The sequence below is a fragment of the Phascolarctos cinereus genome, unplaced genomic scaffold, assembly GCF_003287225.1.
Source record: "Phascolarctos cinereus isolate Bilbo 61053 unplaced genomic scaffold, phaCin_HiC Scaffold_4;HRSCAF=312, whole genome shotgun sequence".
NCBI lineage: Eukaryota > Metazoa > Chordata > Mammalia > Diprotodontia > Phascolarctidae > Phascolarctos > Phascolarctos cinereus.
The window spans coordinates 134,136,235-134,155,994 of record NW_027555847.1 but is presented as its reverse complement, the minus strand read 5'-3'; the positions used below and the strand labels follow the sequence as shown (position 1 = coordinate 134,155,994).

Genomic DNA, 19,760 nt, shown 5'->3' with positions numbered 1-19,760 from the left:
TTATTTCAACAGTGAGCGTTTGAGATATCACTTTACTTGCCTTGTCAACTAGATGAGAGGAAAAGAAAATAACCTAATCACCCTCAGTGCAGCTGTTCCAACTAGACATAAGGAAAAAGAGGCGGGTATGGAGTCAGTGGTAAGGATTGACTTGTGGATCCAAGTATTCAACTCATTCTTTGCAACCTCAACCCAAAAGAGCTATAGTTACCCACAGATTATCCATATTAAGATAGGGATAGGAAGGAGGGAAACGAAGAGGTCACACAGTTGTCAGGAAATAAATTGGATCTCTTCTTCAGGAACGTCATCTTGAGCTTAAGCATGTGTGAAAGCCTTTCTTTGGTTCAAACCCTGATGTAATTACTCCTTCTAGTCCTATTTTTCTCAAAGTTTTGATGCTGACAAGATATTGAGTCATGGGAACATTGGTTCCCATGGCTTCATTGAACCCACACATCAGTGGGACACAGTATTAACTTTTATAATGGGGGTAAATTAGGAAATGAATCTGTTGATAACAGCTCTTTCCAAATCTAAATGGGAAAGACTAAGAAAAGTGTAATAGCTGTCACTGAAATCTAATTGCCTTTTGTATGGCCTGATTAGGTGAGAATTCTGCAATCCCACAAAATGTTTTAGTGTCAGAAGTGTTCACAAAATATGTAAGGGAAAAAAATAATTCAGATTTGGAATATGTTAACTATTAAATTCACTAAATTCTAGCTAGATATAAGGGATTCTGAAATTACAGCTAAGGTTTTGGGGAATCAAACATAGTCTATACCCAGCAAGATGTATAATTTTTTATATCATCCTTGTCAATAATAATAATAATAATTATAATAGCTAACAGTTACTGTGTGCCAGGCACTGTGCTAAGCACTTAACAATTCTTTTCTTGATCCTCACAACAACCCTAAGAGGTAGGTGTTATTATGACCTCCATTTTATAGATAGGGAAACTGAGACAGAGGTTAAGTGACTTGCCCAGGGTCACACAGTTAGCAACTGTCAGAGGTCAAATTTGAACTCCCGTCTTCCTGACTCCAAACCCAGGCAGTCATTAGAAAGGGAATAGAGTCCATCCTTGTCAGGAACTAACTAGTTATGGTATGTGCTTGGTACATATCAAAGGCTTGATAAAGTCTTTTTGCCTGATTGTCCAATTTCTTTTACTTGGAAAATAGCTTGAATAATTCTGCTGAGAAGTTTGAAACACAAGATGTTTTGAAATAGTGAGTTTTAGATTTCTTTGTGATTTTACTTGAACCCTTCTCTAGAAATACTTTGTATGAAGTTAAGTATAACAGACAGGAAAGCCATTTTAAAGAACTCCAAAGGAGATGCCATAACCTCCTTCACTAAGTATGATATTTATATAATAATAATTTATAGTAATATTTAGCAGCTCCTTCTACTAGGAAGTACTCCCTTCTGTTTCACTTAAATCTCTTGTGCTTTATCATATCAACCTTTGCAGGAGCAATAAAGCATCTCTTGCTCTACGACCAGTTTCCTTTGTTTTTCCCTTTGGACATGGCATTTCAAAACAACTTGGCTTTTGTGGCTCCTAATAATGTTCCACTGTTTCATAGTGCAGCCTGCATTTTAGCAACTTTAAGATTCCTTGAACACACTGAAACATCCTGTTCTGCTGCCTCCCTGAGCAGAGAGCTTTTGTGCCTACTTGGCACCTCCATAAAGCAGAAGCTTTCTTGAATCAGCTTCATACTCTAACATGTTCTGTCTAAAAGAGAAGTGACCAGAGGGACCTTCACTGAGAAAGCATTGAGGTGTACTCATTGATGAAACTGAGCTGTTCATTTGTGATGTTAGAACTTTTTTTATTATGTCATTGGCAGGACCTAGGAACCTAAGAATATTTTTTTTATAGGAAAGCAAGGCCAAACTGATTACCTATGTCTAATTGAAGATAATGTTTAAACTGTCCATTCTGTGTGATTAAATGCTAAAAGTAGATAGAATTTAAGATAATAGGTTTCATGGCTTTTTATAGCATTATAACAGGGCTTCACTTTAATTCCTTTAGCAGACCACTCCTGACATTGTTAGAAAATAAAAAGCCATTTGTTTTGTTGGCAATAAAATTTATAGCTATTAGTAGATGGCTAGGTACTGGTAAGAACAATAGGCAAAAAAACCTTAGAAGTCTTTCTTCTAGAATTGAGTGCCTTTCTTCCAAAAAGGTTATTGCGTACATGGAAAGGATATCTAGTCTGGGAGTGACTGCTACTATACATTCCAGTTGTCTGCAAAATTTAGCAACTAAATCCTCTCCTTAGATGTGTTGCTCAGTGCCAGAATTCTACCTAATATGTGCTCATTTCAAAATAGAGTAAGAGATGAGGTTAATGACCAATGTATCTTGCAGATGTGTAGCTAAAGGAAGAGTCACTTTGTGTTTATGTGCTTGCTCAGAACTGAGTCTTGGTAAAATTTAGCAGCTATTGTGTTTTGCAACTGTTTGGTTGAATTTTTAAATTTTTATTATTGATTAAATTATTATTATTATTAAATAAGGTACAGTGGAAATTTATTTTTCAATATGTATCAGAAACAAATACTGAGAAACCTTAGAACTCATTAATCTATTCTAGGAAGAGGCTCGTTTTTGTACTATTTATCAAAGGACCTCAATACTATGATATTTTGATGCATTTGTTTTCCCACATCTGACTTTACCCAGCTGCCTGTAGGGAAGCAGATTTTCCTGGCCAAGCACCAGGAGGGAGAGCAGATTGGTGGACATGGACCAGCTGAACTTCTCACTAGGCTCATTTCATTACATATAAGTTGTACCCTCTCCTTCTGGCAAAACCTTTTGGCCTTCCTATTGTTTTGTTGTAAATGAAAGCATAAATATAAGTTCTAATCAACCATTTCTCTATTTGAAGCGCTAGGAGCTAATGAATACCTCTCATTCAGAGCATGTGGTAATATATCCTTTGTGTCAACAAAAAAAGGCTTTATGTCAGTAAAGTAAATGTTGCCTTGCACAGCTTTCCCTGATAGAGAAGAATATCTGCAAATCATATAAGTGTTGTTGATATAGATTTCTCCATTTAAGAATAAAAGGTTAAAGTATTTCCTAATGCTAATTCTGTGTCATGCTGCTGGCAAAATGGATTTTCACATTTGGAAGTTTGCTTTCCCCTGGCAAATTTATTTGATGAATAGTGATATATCTCTTCTGAAAATGTGTTGATATCTTTTGTTTTTATCAGTTTTCTAAATATATCCTGTTCTAAAGGGAGAGGTGTATATTTCTTTTTTAGGACCAAGCTTAGTCATTATAGTTACACCGCATTTGAGGGTTATTGTTTTTTTAAAATTACTCTTAACAGTTATATTGTTTTCTTGGTTTTGCCTGTTTTACTTTGTATGAGTTAATATATATTTTCTCATGCTTTTCTGTATTCTTTTTGAAAAATTTTAAATAATTTATTTTTAGTTTTCAACTTTCATTTCCATAACATTTTGTTTTAAAGTTTCTCCTTCCCCCTCCCCAAGACGGCGTGTAATCTAATATAGGCTCTACTTATACATTAATATTAAGCATATTTTCACATTAGTCATGATGTATAGAAAAATTAGAACTAATGGGAGAAATCCCAAAAAGAGAAGAAATAAAAGAAAACAACAAAAGAAAAGGAGAGCAAATAGTATACTTCATCTGCATTCAGATTCCATGGTTCTTTTTCTAGATGTGGATAGCATTTTCCATCATAAGTCTTTTGGAGTTGTCTTAGATCCTTGCATTGCTGAGAAGAGCTAAGTCCATCAAAGTCAGTCATCCCATAGTGTTGCTGTTACTATGTACAATGTTCCGTTCATTTCACTCAGCATCAGTTCATACAAGTCTTTCCAGGTTTTTCTGAAGTCTGCCTGCTCATCATTTCTTATAGCACAATAGTATTCCGTTACATTCATATACCACAACTTGTTCAGCCATTCCCGAATTGATGGGCATCGCCTCAATTTCCATTTTTTTGCCACCACAGAAAGAGCTGCTATAAATATTTTTGTACATGTGGGTCTTCTGTATTCTTCATAGTCATTTCTTATGGTACAATAAAATTTAGCTGGGCAGCTGGGTGGCTCAGTTGATAGAATGCTGACCCTGCAATCAGGAGGACCTGAGTTCAAATGTGGCCTCAGACACTTAGTAGCTGTGTGACCCTGGGCAAATCACCTAATCTCCTTTACCTCAATTTTCTCATCTGTAAAATGAGCTGCAAGAGGAGATGGCAAACCACTCTATCTTTGCCAAGAAAACCCTGAATGAGGTCACAAAGAATTGGATTAATTAACTAAACAAAAAAAATTCAACTATATTCTTATATCTATAAAAAATGGTTTGATAACATTTGATAGGTTTTGCTTAACTCTTTGGGGCGAACTTAATTAAGTGGGGGGGGTATCATAAAATCATAGATTTACAACTGGAAGGGACTTTAAAGGTCATCTAGTCCAGCACTTTCGTTTAGCAGATTAGGAAACTAAGGCCTAGAGAGGTTAAATGATTTGCTTAAGGTGGTCTTTGTAATAAGCAAGATGAATGACTCCAAAATCTAGCACTGTTTCTACTATATCAAAACAAAAAAAAGAAAAAAAACTTTCTGAATCATAGTGTCTTCCATTCTTTGAGAAGTTGAGTTATGTAAATTGATAGCATGTTTTAAGTACACTTATACATATATGGATGTTTGGGGTGAGTTGCAGTTGCTTACACATAACCCTTATATTTACATCTACAAAAGTCCCATCTTTCAAATTTCATAGATATGGGCGGTCAGTAATCTGTGAGCATTTTTGATATGTCAAAGTGAAGTGTGGGGAGGTGGAGTAGGGATACAGTGGGGGGAGATAGAAGTATTAGCCAAGTACCTTCCATTTATCACAAGAGAATGACATTGGTATTGAGGAAGAATTGTTAGAATCTACATCCATATTGTTCAAACCATAGATGAAAGGCTTTTTGGCTGAGAGTCTAGGCTTTTGTATTAAAGCATTTATTCTATTGTTATTGTGTCTTATCGTGAGTAAGTCTGGGGTGACTGAACCTAGTGAAAAGGGCATATTTAAATGTTTATGAAATGTATGGTTTTAAAGATTTTGATTTTGAAGAAATAAATCAAGCTGGTATCTCATTCAGCATGAGAAACATGTGAAATATACAGGTTTTGAGTACTTGCTTTGTTGTTCCATAAGTTTGGACATCTTGTCTGAGATCATTCAGGGACCAGAGGAAGGGCTTTGCCTGATAAGTCTATCAGTTACAGAAAGATGGCATATTTTGTAAAATAACACCCATCAAAATATATTTTTCTCCTTAATATATCTTTTCCAACTTAAAAAAAAATTAGACACTTCACTTGAAGAAATTCGCAGTATAGCTATGAAGCCCAGATATGTATACACAAAAAAATGTATAAATGTATAAATGTAAGGCAATCTAAGTGGCAAATGAGTGGTACTAATAAGTGATATGTGAGTTCCTAGAGAAATCTCAATGATAGTGAAGGTTTCAACCAAGTAGATAGAACTTCAAACTATATCATTGTTCTTTAAAATGAGTAAATAATATTGTAAAGCATTATTTAGTGAAGAAAATGAACCCGACCCTAGCCTGTTGGTCCAAATATTATGAATGGTTAAAAAAGTGATTGCGCTTTTAAACTTTGAAATACGGAGCAAAAGGGAAGAACCCTAAAACTAAATGCTGCCAGGGAGTTTCTAAATTAACAGTAAATTAAAGTTCATAATTTTCAAATACTTCAGTTCCTACTAATGTCTTCAAGACTGACTTTGCTCTGTTGATAAATTGTTTTAAGAGGGAGGAGTGGTATTTTAAAAAAATGTCCTGTTGTCTGAAGAAAAATAATGAAGGTAAGTAGTTGGAGTATCAGAGTCAAAAATACTCTCCATTGAGATTGTCATTTTATCACTTTATGCTCCCTAGTGCTCCAAACATATTCGTTGGAGAGGAGGGGGAGAATAGAGAAGGGAGTATCTGTTAATAGGCTCATAGGATTTAGTTAGAGCTAAAAGGAAGCTCATCCAGTCCAAAACTCTCATTATATAAATGAGGAAACTGAGGTCCAGAGAAGTGAGGCATCTTGCTTGCTGATGGTAAATAGTTCAGAACTTAGGTCTTCTTCATTGCAAATCCAGCATTCTTTCTGAGACTAAGATAAAATTACATCACCACACAATTTTACAGACCCATCCAGAATGGTAATAATGCTTTTAGTAAGCATTGGGTCTTGACTCATCCTAGTTTCCTTGTGCCCCATTCTCTTCATTCAGATTTTTATTTCTCCTTTTTGTTTGTTTGTTTTTTTACAGGGATAGACTATAAAACAACTACAATTTTACTGGATGGCAGACGGGTCAAGCTGGAACTTTGGTGAGTTTATATTGCTGAACAAAGTTAGTTGAAAGCTCTTCTGTCTGACCCGGTGATGGTATAGCACCTTCAAAGATGGGGTGAGTTGGTAGGTAAGGAAGTGAAATTTTAAAACACATATCTATGTCCCAGTTTCATTAGGTGATAAAAGTAAAGATACATACATACAAGAAGATGGCTCATTTAGATTAACTTATATGCAGATGAGCCCATTTAAAATAAGTCTCTGTTTTTTAAACACAATATGTAATACAAGAACTTCTGTTTCAGAGAAAGCAGTCTTCAAAGGTTTTATTGTTAAAGACATCCAGTTCCCCTTTTCTCTATAAAATGATAATTTTTTCACTAGAATCCTAGGATTTTTAGAGCTGAAAGAGATCAAGTCCAATTGAGGAGAGACAGGGAGAGGACTTGAGATCTTGGCATCCTTTTCATCCTTCTCCAGAGTATCATCCCTCAGAAAAAGTTAAGAGGGACTATATTTCCAAAGACGTGTCTTTAAGTAGCTAAGGAAGTAGACATTTGTAAGGGACAGTTAAGTTGCCTTAGGTCAGTCACATCACCTAGACATCTGTATTTGACATACTGGCAATTGTCAGTGCTAGTTGTCAGCCTATTCAAAAGTCTTTAGTTAGGAAAGGGAATGAGAGAAACTCATATTATACTATTATTAATAACAATTAATTTGTGATTCACCTTTTTCCTATTGTTTTTATTAGAACCTAACTCCTGAAAAGGTCAGTCAGCCTCTAAAGGGCATGGCTGAGTGATAAGATTTGTTCCTGAGTTCAGTCTGATTGAGCCTTTGCCTGTCCTTGGTCATCCTGCTCCATTAGAGTTCAGAGCCACCCAGCTCATGAAGGAAGAAACTAGCCAGAGAGGTCTAAAAGGAGATGGCTTCCCCTTGCCCCACATGAGTCTCATGATGAAGCCATGTACTCAGAAGGAGGAGCTAAAGATTTTTAGCTCATCTCCTCATTAAACATCCACCGATCAGGGTTGATTATCACTTGTCAGGGGTGTTGCCTTTCAGAAAGAATTTAAGACCTTTCAGGTTCTCCCTTGGACCCTTTGGTTACTGAGAAAAAACACTGACCATCAATTTATTGATTGTTGACTAACCTAATTAATAAATTGATTATTAATTACCCAGAAAATGTTTTTATTCGTCACAGGGGCTAGATTTTTTATCCATGTATTCATTTTGACACGGTTTAATTTTTACAGCACAAAATAGTTTTATTCCTTTATTTAACACTTCAGAGCAGGAATTCATCTCTGCTGCCACATATAGTATGTGTTACAAGAAGCATTGCCATACTAGAATAAATATTTCGTAGCAGCTTCTGAGAATGTGAGCCATGAAGTTAGCTAGACTGTCAATGAACTGTATTCTGATAAGTAGCTGCTGCAGATACTACTAGATAAGTATTAAATAAATAATTCAGGCAGAGTCAAATATTGAAGGAAAGCATAAACCTGCAAAGGAAAAAAATGGAGGTAATATGTATACTTTGTCTTAACTATAGCTTGGTCTGGAAGAGAAGTCATCCATCCCCCTACCTCTAAACTGTACTATACCTCTCATCCAGTAATTCATAATGGCTTATATGCATAATTTATAAAGTTTGCTCAAACCAACCCTGTGAGGTAGGTGGTACAAATATTAGTGACAACATTTGTCTATTGACAGGATTTGTCATCATTGGCAAATAGACAAGAGCTAGTCCCCAGCCTTTGTATGCTAGGTCCTTCCCACACTTAGGAAATCTTCCTCCTTAAATCTTAAATCTTTAACACCTTGCAAAATTTTGGTGAAGTTAAATGCAAAATAAGATCTAATATTAATAATAATAATGATGATGATATCATTTCTATAACACTTTATAGTTTGCAAAGTACCTTACATTTGTTATTTCATTTGACCCTCATAACAACTTTGTAAGATAGGTAATATTCTTATCCCAATTTTATAATTGAGGAAATGGAGGCTGAGAGGGCTTAAGTAACTTGCCCAAGGTTACTCAACTGGCAAGTGTCTGAGGCAGGATTTGAACTGAGATCTTCCTTACTCCAAGTCCAGTGATCTCTCTGTTGCAGCATCTACCTACCTCTGATCTTCCTAGTTCATTGAGGCAGAACCCTCCTATCTGTTGAGCACAATGAAAAAGGAAGAATGGCCAGGGTTTTGGGTTTTCAATATAGTTTTCTGAATTCTGTTTGCGTTTCAGGGATACATCTGGTCAGGGGAGGTTTTGCACCATTTTCAGATCCTACTCCAGGGGTGCTCAGGTAAAACTAAAAATTTCTTTTCTTGTCATTGATTTTCTAGTGTTTTTTTAATCTGAATTGTTAGCAGTGACAAAATTAAAGTACATAAGTGCATGTTTTAATCCTCTTTTAAGAATGTTACATTCTTTCCTTAATTAGTTTATGCAGATGATCTGTCACAAGTAGAGGTTTTCTTCACAAGTGAGTGTTCCTCACTTCACTAGTGTTCAAGGAATAATAGCTAGTGGTGAGTAGGATGTTTTAGCCATGTAACTCTAGTTTGCCATTAATGACGAAAGTAAAAAGTATGGTTACTAGTCTGTATTAGTTTTTGGTAGCTTACTCTTAAATGTTTCCTTTTCACTTTTCTTTCACCTTCTCTTGATCTTTTTATTTTTCTTTCTCATTCTACTGAGACCAAGTCAGTGTCACAAACTGTTGAATTGTAGACCCTTAGGAGAGGTTGATGTTGCAGAGATAACAAAATCTAGATAACCTGGAATTTTGGCTGAATATTTCTTTACTCTTAAATTTGCCAAAATTTGTATTTTAAAAACAGTGGTATGCTTGGGAAAAGCATTAGTCTAGGAGTTAGAAGACATAGGTTCAAATTCTTTAGTGGTGGAAAATGTAGCAGATTTTGGAGGGGCATTAAAACTGATGTTATTTCTGTGTTTAGTATCTCTTCTGTGGCTAGGGTTGGGCCAGAGGCTAGAGGAGATAAAAGTCTCTACTCATGGAATTTACTGCTTAGCTGGGGGATATGACATACAAATAATTATAGTTTAAAAATAATGCATTAATACGTTAAAAGATGCCAGTAAAATGCTTTAAATTCAATTAAACATTATTCAGTACCAACTATGTGCAATGTTTTGTGTTTTTCAGGATAGAAAATTTAAAAATGATAAATAGTCCTTGAACTCATCTCCAATCCTCTTTTTCTGTTTTTTGTATATAGAAACGTTCGTGTTTGTCAAGTTCATGATAAAAAAAAAATTAGCTAATTAAGTCATCTCATTTTTTGACTAAAACTAGTCTTTTAGTGGGAGACATTTTATGTTTGTTCAAAGCAAACTAACTCAATGGTTTTGGAACCAAAACTATTTAAAAAATGGCAGGTAGTCAGTCCATTTCGCCTTAAGCGTGGGTACATTTAGGAGAGAAAATGAGATAAGGCTATAAAAGTAAACTGTGGCCAAGTTATGAGTGAAGATCTTTGGTGGGCTGCACTTTAAGGAATTTGGCTATTACGTATTGTACTAGATTGTAAATTCCAAGTGGGGAGGAGCCATATCTTATCTAAACCTTGTATCTCACTTTATCCAAACCTTATAACTCACAGTAAGTGCTTAATAAATGTTTGTTGAATTGAGTTTCATAGGATAGATTGAACAGGGAAGAGATAAGAATAAGGGAAGATAGTTTGAAAACTACTAAAATAATTCTGATGAGAGACGAGGACCTGAAACTAAAGTGAGGCCTATGGTAGTTGAAAGGAGGAAATGGTTAAAAGAAGCATTGCACTACATTCTTTTCCTTCTGACATATTCTTTAACTCCTTTATTCTGGTTTCTACCCCTATTCCTTTGCTGAAACTGCTCTTACAGAAGTCACTAATAACCCTCTAATTACTAAATCAAGTGGCATTTTCTCAGTCCTCATACTCTGTAAGATCTCGTATCTTTTTCCTAACTGTCCCTTTTCTCTAAATTTTTCAAACTAACATTTAACCTAAGAGGAAAGGTGCATATCAGAAACCTATTACAGAAGCTGCCAAGGCAGCAGGACACCTGAGTCCAGAAATCAGGGAGCTCTTAACCCAGTTTGAAAACTTTGACTGTAGAATCAGGTGAGTTGTGTGCTAAGCCTTGGGGGTGGTTAGTGCCCAGAAGTGTAACAGTGTTTTCCCACCAGGCCCCCATACTCCATCTCCTTGGGGATCTTTCACTGAGAAGGGAGGGGTGAGCATGGTCTTTTGGCTTGTACTGTCCAGATACAGTGATATTTGAATAAAATCTATGCATTACCACCAAAAAAAAAAACCCCTACCCCTCTTTAAACTTTTCTCTTTAGGGTTTCTGTGATATAATGCTATTCAGATTCTCCACATACTACTACTAGAGAGTGTACAGAATGAGGAAATTTAATGGAGGCAAAAGAAATGTAGATTTAATCTTTATCTGTTGTTTGAAAATTCAGTATCAGAATTGTTAAGAACACGCCACAAATATATCAGCACAACTTTATCATCAGTTCTTTAACAGGACTTAGGTGAGGTATAATATTATAAAGTGATTGTGCATTATATAATATTCTAGCACCTTTCAGTGGCCTAGGAGAGAAATGGAGCTGATTCCCCAAAGTTAGGCCTTTAACTAAAATTATCAAGTACCTAGATCTTTTGAAATTGAAACCTCAAATTGAATGCAAAAGGGCTTTGGTAGACAGATTTTTCTTTTTCCTTTTTTTGGGGGTGGGGTGGGGCAAGGAAGTTGGGGTTAAGTGACTTGCCCAGAGTCACACAGCTAGTAAGTGTTATGTGTCTGAGGCCGGATTTGAACTTGGGTCCTCCTGACTTCAGGGCCGGTGCTCTATCCACTGCCCCACCTAGCTGCCCCAGGACTGAGGTTTTTCTAACAGATTTGTGTGTAGCTAACAGAAATTGAACCGGCATGTCTGTGGGTCCATGATAATCCTAATAAGATGGATAGTGTCTCAGTAAACCATGCCTAAACTTATAAATCAAGGCTACCTTTACACATCATGCTTATAATTAAATTAATAGCACATACAACAGCATAGCCATCCATCTAATTTATGCTTCACCTTGCTTTGTTTGCATACTTATAGGGACCCCATGGTTTTTAATATAAATTTTTTAAAAATAAGCTGCGTAGTTCTAAGACTGTTGGGGAACTGGCTCGGTCTTTTTTTTGTAACGTAGTTCTAGTTCCATAAGTGCTGCTTTTTACTGGTGCCAAATAGAGTGAATTGGTAATCATTTGAATTGACTTGGAAATTCTCCCATTTTATGGTTTTTCTCCAGGGATTAAAAACCTATGTTGAAGCAATTTTTATCACCCACGTTCATCTCTGTCATGACAGATGTCATTCATTCTCAGTATTCTTTCATGACTGAATTTGTTTAAATTCTTGAGGCAGGAAGGAGAAAGGAAGAAAGAAGTAATTGAAATCTATGTGAATAACCTCTCTTTAGTGCTGCTTAGATTTAAGGAATTTGAACTGAAAATAAATCAGTACAGTAATGTCTGTGACTGACAGTTTGTGGGGCCATATCACATGAGCCCATCTGCTTTTGACAGGCAAGCAAGGCAAACATGAGGAAAGAAGACTCATGGTACTAAGTACATGCCTCTTCTCTTTGCTGTTCTCCAGAGCAACACTTAACTGCACTTTTGTTACTTTCTTTCTGTTTTATTTGGGGATTGGAAGGAGTTTGATAAATTTTCTTTATAACATTTTTCCATACTATTAAGTCACTATATGTATTCTAGCATCTGAGCTGTCTACTTGAGGAAGGGAGCCAAATAGTTTTTTCTCTAAGTCCCCTTGGTAGGAGTGGTTCTACATCTATCAAAAGACAGTTATGAGTAATAAGAAACACACACAGAGCACGCAGTTCTCTTTCTTTGCCTAAGATTCCTGCCAGGAAGTTTATTTTGTTTAAATAGATTTTTATTGTGGGTACCTTTTTTTTTTCCAATTTGAAATAAAATCCTTTCACTGAAATGTTTTGTGTAAGATATGCTGTTTTCTTCCTGGAAGAGTTCCTTTCCATCTAGGTAGGATGAGGAGAAAAGATGGATTCATGTGTGTAATCTAGCCTGTAATTCCTGCTGTACTTTTTTGAGCTCTGAAAATCAGCCCTTGTATTAGAAATGTGCTTTAGTAATAGAATAACTGCATCATTTAATGTGATTGCAAATATACTTGGAAGTTTTTTTTTCAAATGAAAGGATTTATAGTTTATTTGGATGGAAACCTTTCCCTTATAAAAAGCAAGCATAACAAAAATTTTAAATATCCAAGCTAATAAAACAAATAAAAGATTCTCAGAAAAGACATTTGAGCAAGTAAACTTCCAAAGGAAGGGAACATCTGGGCCAGGTGGATTTACAAATGATTTTTTATCAGATGTTTGAAAGGCAATGTGTAGCTATGGTATGAAAATTTTTCTTATAAAATAGAGATAAAAGGTACTTTACAAAACTTTTTCTCAGACAGAGATTGTCCAGATAGTAAAGCTAGAGAGACAAAACTAAGAAAGAGGTTTAGTCCAATTTCACTAATAATTGTCGATGCACATATTTTAAGTAAAATCTTAAATAGACCATATAGAAATATATCTAGAAAACAAGACTAAATTAAACTCATACCCAAAGTTCCAAGTCTGGTTCAACATCAGGAAAAAAATTAGTATAATCACATAAGTAAGAATTTTTCAATGTATAATTTCACTAGATGCAGAAAAAGCCTTTGGTAAAACATAAAGAAAACATTTATTCATGTGAAAAGCCCTAAAAAGTGGGGTTTATTCCATGGGAGAGAGATTCCTCAATATTACAGAGTACATGGAAGCAGAATAACTTAGCTATCTCACAACTACTCTAGCAGGGATGAAAAAGGATTATTAAAACAAAGTAATGATCAAGAAATTCAAGAAAAAAACAACAGTTAATGCATATTACCAGCCCAAGTCTATGCAGAAAGACTGCCTAACGCATGCTGACACTAGGAAAGAGATCCAAACAGAAAAGCCCATACCAGGAGCATATTTTATGGAAGCCTGAAGCTTTTTACAGGGTCAGGGAGATGGAACCTGTACCAGGTTTCTAGTTAAAGATCCCTGCAACCTGAGGCTATGGTATTCTTACTTCAAACCAGGGCTTAGGAACTCTCTCCAGCAGTGGATAGTATTTTTTAACGTGGGTGCTTTGGAAATGTCATGGATCATTGTCTTGATCAGAGTAGCTAACTCTCACATTTGATCATCATTACAATATTGTGTTTACTATGTACAATGTTCTCCTGGTTCTGCTCACTTTACTTTGCATCAGTTCATATAAGTCTTCACAGATTTTTTCCTACTTGTCATTTCTTACAGCACAGTACTGTTCTATTGCACTCATATACCGCAACTTGTTCATCCATTCCCCAATTGATGAGCATCCCCTCAGTTTCCAATTCTTTGCCACCACAGAAAGAGCTGTTATAAATATTTTTGTGCATATAGGTCCTTTTCCCTTTTCTTTGATCTATTTGTGATACAGATCTAGTAGTGGTATTACTGGGTCAAAGGATATCAGACTTCTTAGCCTTTACTCAATCATTTAATCAGCAAGTATTTGTTAAGCACCTACTATGTACCAGTCACTGTTGTAGGTCATGGGGGTTCAAGTACAAAGAATAAAACACAATCCCTATTCTCAATGAACTTTCATTCTAATGGGGGAGGGGGGGAGAGGAGAAGAGCACATAATATATGCAGCGTAAAGGTAAAATTAATGCATACACACACACACACACATGCAAAAGACAAAGAAAGTAGTTTAGGAAGAGGGGCACTAGCACTTGAAAGGATTAGGAAAGTCTTTGTGCAGATGATATTGAAGCTACATTTTTTTAGGAAGAAAGGGATTCTGTGAGATGGAGAGGAGAAGCAAGTGCATTCCAGGCACCGAGGACAGCTACTTCAAAGGCATAGAGATAGGAAATAGAATATTGTGAGTTAGTAACAGAGAGAAGGCTACTTTGTTTGATTGCATAGTTTAAAGTGAAAAGTATGATGCTGTAAAAGTGGATTGGGGCCAGATTGTGTAGGACTTTAAAATTAAAACAAAAGAGATTTTAATTTATTTTATTCTAAAGGCAATAGTATTGTTATGCAACTGGAATTGTTTGAGGAGATAAGTAACATGATCGTATCTGAGCTTAAGGAAACATACTTTGGCAATAGAATGTAGGATGGACTAAGTGGTGAAAGACTTACCTAGACCAAGGGGTGATGATAGCCTGAACTAAAGTGATAGCTACAACAGTGGAGAGGAGGGATAGACTGGTAGAGATACTGAGAAAGTAGAAACATCAAGATTTGTCAAGTGATTTGGTTATGTGAATAGGGAGTAAAGGAGTCGTAAATAATGGCAAGATTACACATCTGGGGGCAGCTAGGTGGCGCAGTAGATAGAGCACTGGCCCTAAAGTCAGGAGCATCTGAGTTCAAATCCGGTCTCACACCAAACACTTGACACTTATTAGCTGTGTGACCCTGGGCTTGTCACTTAACCCCAATTGCCTTTAAGAAAAAAAAAGATTACACATCTGAAATACTGAAAGTCTGTTGGTGCCTTTGACAGATATAGGAAAATTTGAACCCAAACTTTGGGAGAAAGATAAGAGTTCCATTTTAGATATGTTTAGTTTTAAGATGTCTCTGGAGAGCCCTAAGAGATCAGAGAAAGAGGTAAAAGACCCATATGTACAAAAACATTTGTAGCAGCTCTTTTTGTGGTGACAAAGAACTGGAAAGCTAAGGATACATCCATCATTTAGGGACAACTGAAGAAATTCTGGTATAAATGTAATGGAATGTTATAGTGCTGTAAGAAATGATGAAGGGGATGATTTTAGAGAGACTAAGGAAAATTTGTATGAATTGATGCCAAGTGAAGAGAGCAGAAACAGGAGAAGAGTTTAGAAAATAACACTGTAAAGACAAACAGTTTTAAAGGACTTAAGAATTCTAATTATTTCAGTGACCAATGTTTTCAGAGGACCCATGATGGAACATGTTACCTGCTTCCTGATAGAGAGGTAATGGATTCAAGGTATTGATAGAGATGGATAGACAGACAGACACACACAACATAGCCAATGTGAGAATTAATTTTTGCCTGACTATGCATGTTTTTAAATTGTTTTTATTTATTTGTTTTAAGTTTTCAGCGTTTACTTCTATAACATTTTGAGTTCTAAATTTTTCCTCCTACGTCTGCTCCCCTCTCCCCAAGGCAGTATGTAGTCTGATGTACGCCACACATGTACACTCATTAAACATATTTCCACATTAGGCATGTTGTAAAGAATAATTAGAACCAAAGGGAAAAATCACAAGAAAGGGAAAAAAAAGAGAAAATAGTATGCTTTGATCTGCATTCAGACTCCATAATTCTTTCTCTGGATGTGGATAGCATTTTCCATCGTAAGTCTTTTGGAATTGTCTTAGATCCTTGTATTGTTGAGAAGAGTTAAGTCCATCAAAGTCAGTCATCACACGTTGTGGCTGTTCCTGTGTACAACATTCTTCTGGTTCTGCTCACTTCACTCAGCATCAGTTCATGTAAGTCTTTCCAGGTTTTTCTGAAGTCAGCCTGCTCACCATTTCTTATGAAACAATAGTATTCTGTTACATTCATTGTTCAGCCATTCCCTCAATTTCCAGTTCTTTGCTACCACAAAAAGAGCTGCTATAAATATTTTCTTGCATGTGGCTCATTTTCCCATTTTTGTGATTTCTTTGGGGATACAGCCCTAGAAGTGGTATTGGTGGGTCAAAGGGTATGCATAATTTTATAGCCCTTTGGGCAGACTATACATGTTTGTCACGAGGGTGATGTTTTTCTTTTCAAATGGGTGGATTAGGTAAGAACCTGAAACAATAAATTTTTGTTAATTAAAAAAATTTTAAATAAAAGGATATTTCCATGGCATTTAGTTTGAAACATCCAATAGACAATTGGTGATATGAGTGAATCTTGAGTGGAGAGGCTGGGGTTGGATAAGTAGATCTGGGAGTCATCTGTATAGTGATGATAGCTAAACACATGGAAGCTGATGTGCTTGCCAAAACAGAGAACACAAAAGGAGAAGAGAAATGGGCCCAGGACAGAACGTTGGGGTTACATCCAAAGTTTTGAGGATATGTTGTCGATGATGAGCCAGCAAAGGAGACTGACAAGGAACAGTCAGACAGGTAGGAAGCGACCAGGAGAGAATAGTGTCACAAAAACCCAGAGAGAAGAGATATCCAAGAGGTGACAGGATGGCAGCAGATAGATTGAGAAGGATGAGGACTGAGAAAAGACCTGCAGTCTAGCTACACTGGCCTGTTTGCTATTACTCACGTAGGACCCTCCATCTCCTGGCTCCGTGAATTTGCCCTTGGTTGTCCCCTATGCATGGAATGTTTCCTTCCTCACCTTCACGTTCCTTCCTCACTGTCTAAGGCTCAGCTAAAAACACCACCTTTTGTTGGAGGCCTTTCCCCACCCCCTTACTCCTTGTACCCTTCTTTCTGTTAATCTGTATGTAAATGGTTATTTGCATATTGTTCACCCGATAGAATGTGAGCTCCTTGAAAGCAGGACTATATTTGGGCCTTTCTTTATATCTCCAACGTTTAGCACAGTACCCAGCACATAGTAAGCACTTAGTAAATGCATAATTACTGACTGACTTGTTGACAGATTAATGTTATTAGGGTATTGTGGTATACTGGCAGAGCAGTTGACTCCATTTCATTCTCCAAAGTCAGGAGACCATTGCCATAGTTTGAGAAGGTAATGGTATAGGCCTGTTCTAGGATACAGTGGGAAGAGAAAAGAAGGAACAAGTATAACTGTTGGAAGCCCTTTTTAAAAATCTCTTTTTTGACTTCCCTTTTTCTGTCAAAGATGACACCATTCACCTGGTCTCACATGTACTAATTCTTGGTATCATCCTATACTCTTTCTTCTTTGCTTATAATCAATCACCAAGTTCTGTCAGTTCTGTTTAAAATATCTGCAGCCATGTCTAGAATTGGGCAGTAATACTGTTGTAGCCTGCCCTGATCAGATTTCACTTGGGCTATTATGTTCAATTCTAGACAACACATTTTAGGAAGAACATAAATGACCTGGAGTTGTCTGTCATACAAGGATCATATGTAGGAACTGGAAGTGGTATGGGTTAGAGATAAGTCTGGAAAAGGGATAGTTTAGGGGGGATATAACATAGTCTTCAAGTGTTTGAAGGGCTGTCAGAGGTAAGAGTGGTTAGACTTGTTTCTTTGATAGACTATAAACTCTTTAAGAAAAAAGACTTTCTTTTTTCTCCCAGGACCTTGTAGAGTGTCTGGCACTGAGTAGGTGCTAAATAAACTCTTTCTGATTGATTGCTCTCCTTCACTCTAGAGGGAACTAGGAGTATTCAGTGGGAGTTGCAGAGTAGCAGAGTTTAGCTCAATGCAAATGAGAAGGGAAAACTTCCTAGAAATTAGGACTGGCCAAAAAGGGAATTGGCCACCTTGAGAGATGTGGGTTCCCCTTTACTGGAGATTCTTCAAACAGAGATTGATGTCATCATCATTGTAGAGGAGAATCTTTATTACCAAGATTGGACTAGATAACAGCTAAGTCCTTTTCACTTCTTAGATTCTCTGATTTTTAAATGTGTTCCTTTTCTCTCCTCACTGATGCCACCCAATTGTAAGCCCTCCACTTTTCTGAACTATCACAATAAACCTAACACTTTTCACTTCTGCTTTTCTCTTCATACCACACTGCTATTGTAATATTCCTTATATATGTGGTCTTATCATTACACTGACAAAAACATTCATTAGCTCCCTATTGCTTGAGTAAAGTTCAGAATGACATTCAAAGCACTCCACACTCTGGTGTTACTTTACCTTTTCATAAGACTTCCTTCCATATATTCTGTACTCCAGCCAAACTGTATTACTCCCAGTCTTCAATGCATACTCCCACATTTGGCTACCTTCTAGCCTTTGCACGTGCTGTTCTGAGCATCTACAATGTGTTCTTTTCTTCCTTCCTGTTGAATTCTTACCTGTTTTTAAAAACCCAACCCACCTTTCCCGGCCTTGACTCCACCGAGGTTGAACTTGCTGCAGCCGCCGCCACTACCACCATTTCTGCAGCACTAGGCTGAGAACGCCAGACCAGACCTGAGTAGAACCCAGACCTCCGAGATGCACTACGTGGCAGCCTACCTCCTGGCCATCCTCAGTGGCAATGATTCTCCCAACCCCAAGGACCTGAAAAAGATCTTGGACAACATGGGCATCAAGACAGATGAGGAGCGGCTGAAGAAGGTCATCAGTGAGCTGAGTGGCGAGAACATAGAAGATGTGATTGCCCAGGGGAGCAGTAAGCTGGCCTCCATGCCTGCTGGTGGTGCTGTCGCTGTTGCTGCCAATGCTGGCTCTGCTGTCCCTGCTGCTGGTGGCTGGTGTCGTAGCCCCTGCTGCTGCAGAGGAGAAGAAAGAGGAGTCTGATGACGACGTGGGCTTTGGTCTCTTTGACTGAGCACTCACCCTGACCCTAGAGCAAATAAACCTTTTGTTTAAGAAAAAAACAAAAACAAAAAAACCCAAACCAAATTTTACCTTGTGTCTTCCCTCCCTTTTGCACTTTCTTTTTATATCTCATGCATTTGTCTATTATCTCCCCTAATGCTTGTTGAATTGATATCTGTGTACTCATTAGCACTTCACCTAGTAATGATGATAATTGATATTTACTTAGCACTTTAAAGTTTGCAAACTCTTTATGTGCATATCATATTTTATCCTCACAAAAATCCTGAGTTAGGTATTATCATCCTCATTTTATATTTGAGGAGATGGACTCCAAGAGATGAAGTAAGATCCCTCAACTAGTAAATGGCAAAGCCAAAATGGGGGGATTCTGGTTTTGAGAGGTTCCACCTTAAAGTAGATCAAGTACTAGACTTGGTGTCAGTGAGATCTGGGTTCAAATGCTGCCCTCAGATACTTATTAGCTGTATGACCCTGGGCAAGTCATTTAAACTATCTCAGCCTCAGTTTCCTAATTTGCAAAATGAAGTGAACAGATTTCATGGCCTCTAAGGTCCCTTGACTCCAATATACCACAAAATGGAAGCCTAAATTAAGGATATAAGAAGGGATTGATTTTTTAATTTGGAAAGTTTATGCTTTTTCTTTCTTTTGCTTTGAAGTATCAGATACATCAAAGGCAATAAATCTCTAGCAAAATTTTATGGCCGT

General features: G+C 36.9%; 1 protein-coding gene and 1 pseudogene across 2 annotated transcripts in view; both read left to right on the top strand.

Annotated features, from left to right (window-relative positions):
• The window catches only part of RAB40C (RAB40C, member RAS oncogene family), a 72,336-nt gene that overhangs the window by 35,154 nt on the left and 17,422 nt on the right, over nt 1–19,760 (top strand). For both annotated transcript variants that reach the window (XM_021006785.2, XM_021006784.2), the window contains exons 3-4: nt 6,373–6,433; nt 8,665–8,725. In XM_021006785.2, coding sequence (XP_020862444.1) covers nt 6,373–6,433; nt 8,665–8,725 — 122 coding nt within the window. The remainder of the gene's footprint in view (nt 1–6,372; nt 6,434–8,664; nt 8,726–19,760) is intronic.
• Nucleotides 12,635–19,734, top strand: LOC144456813 (large ribosomal subunit protein P2 pseudogene; annotated as a pseudogene).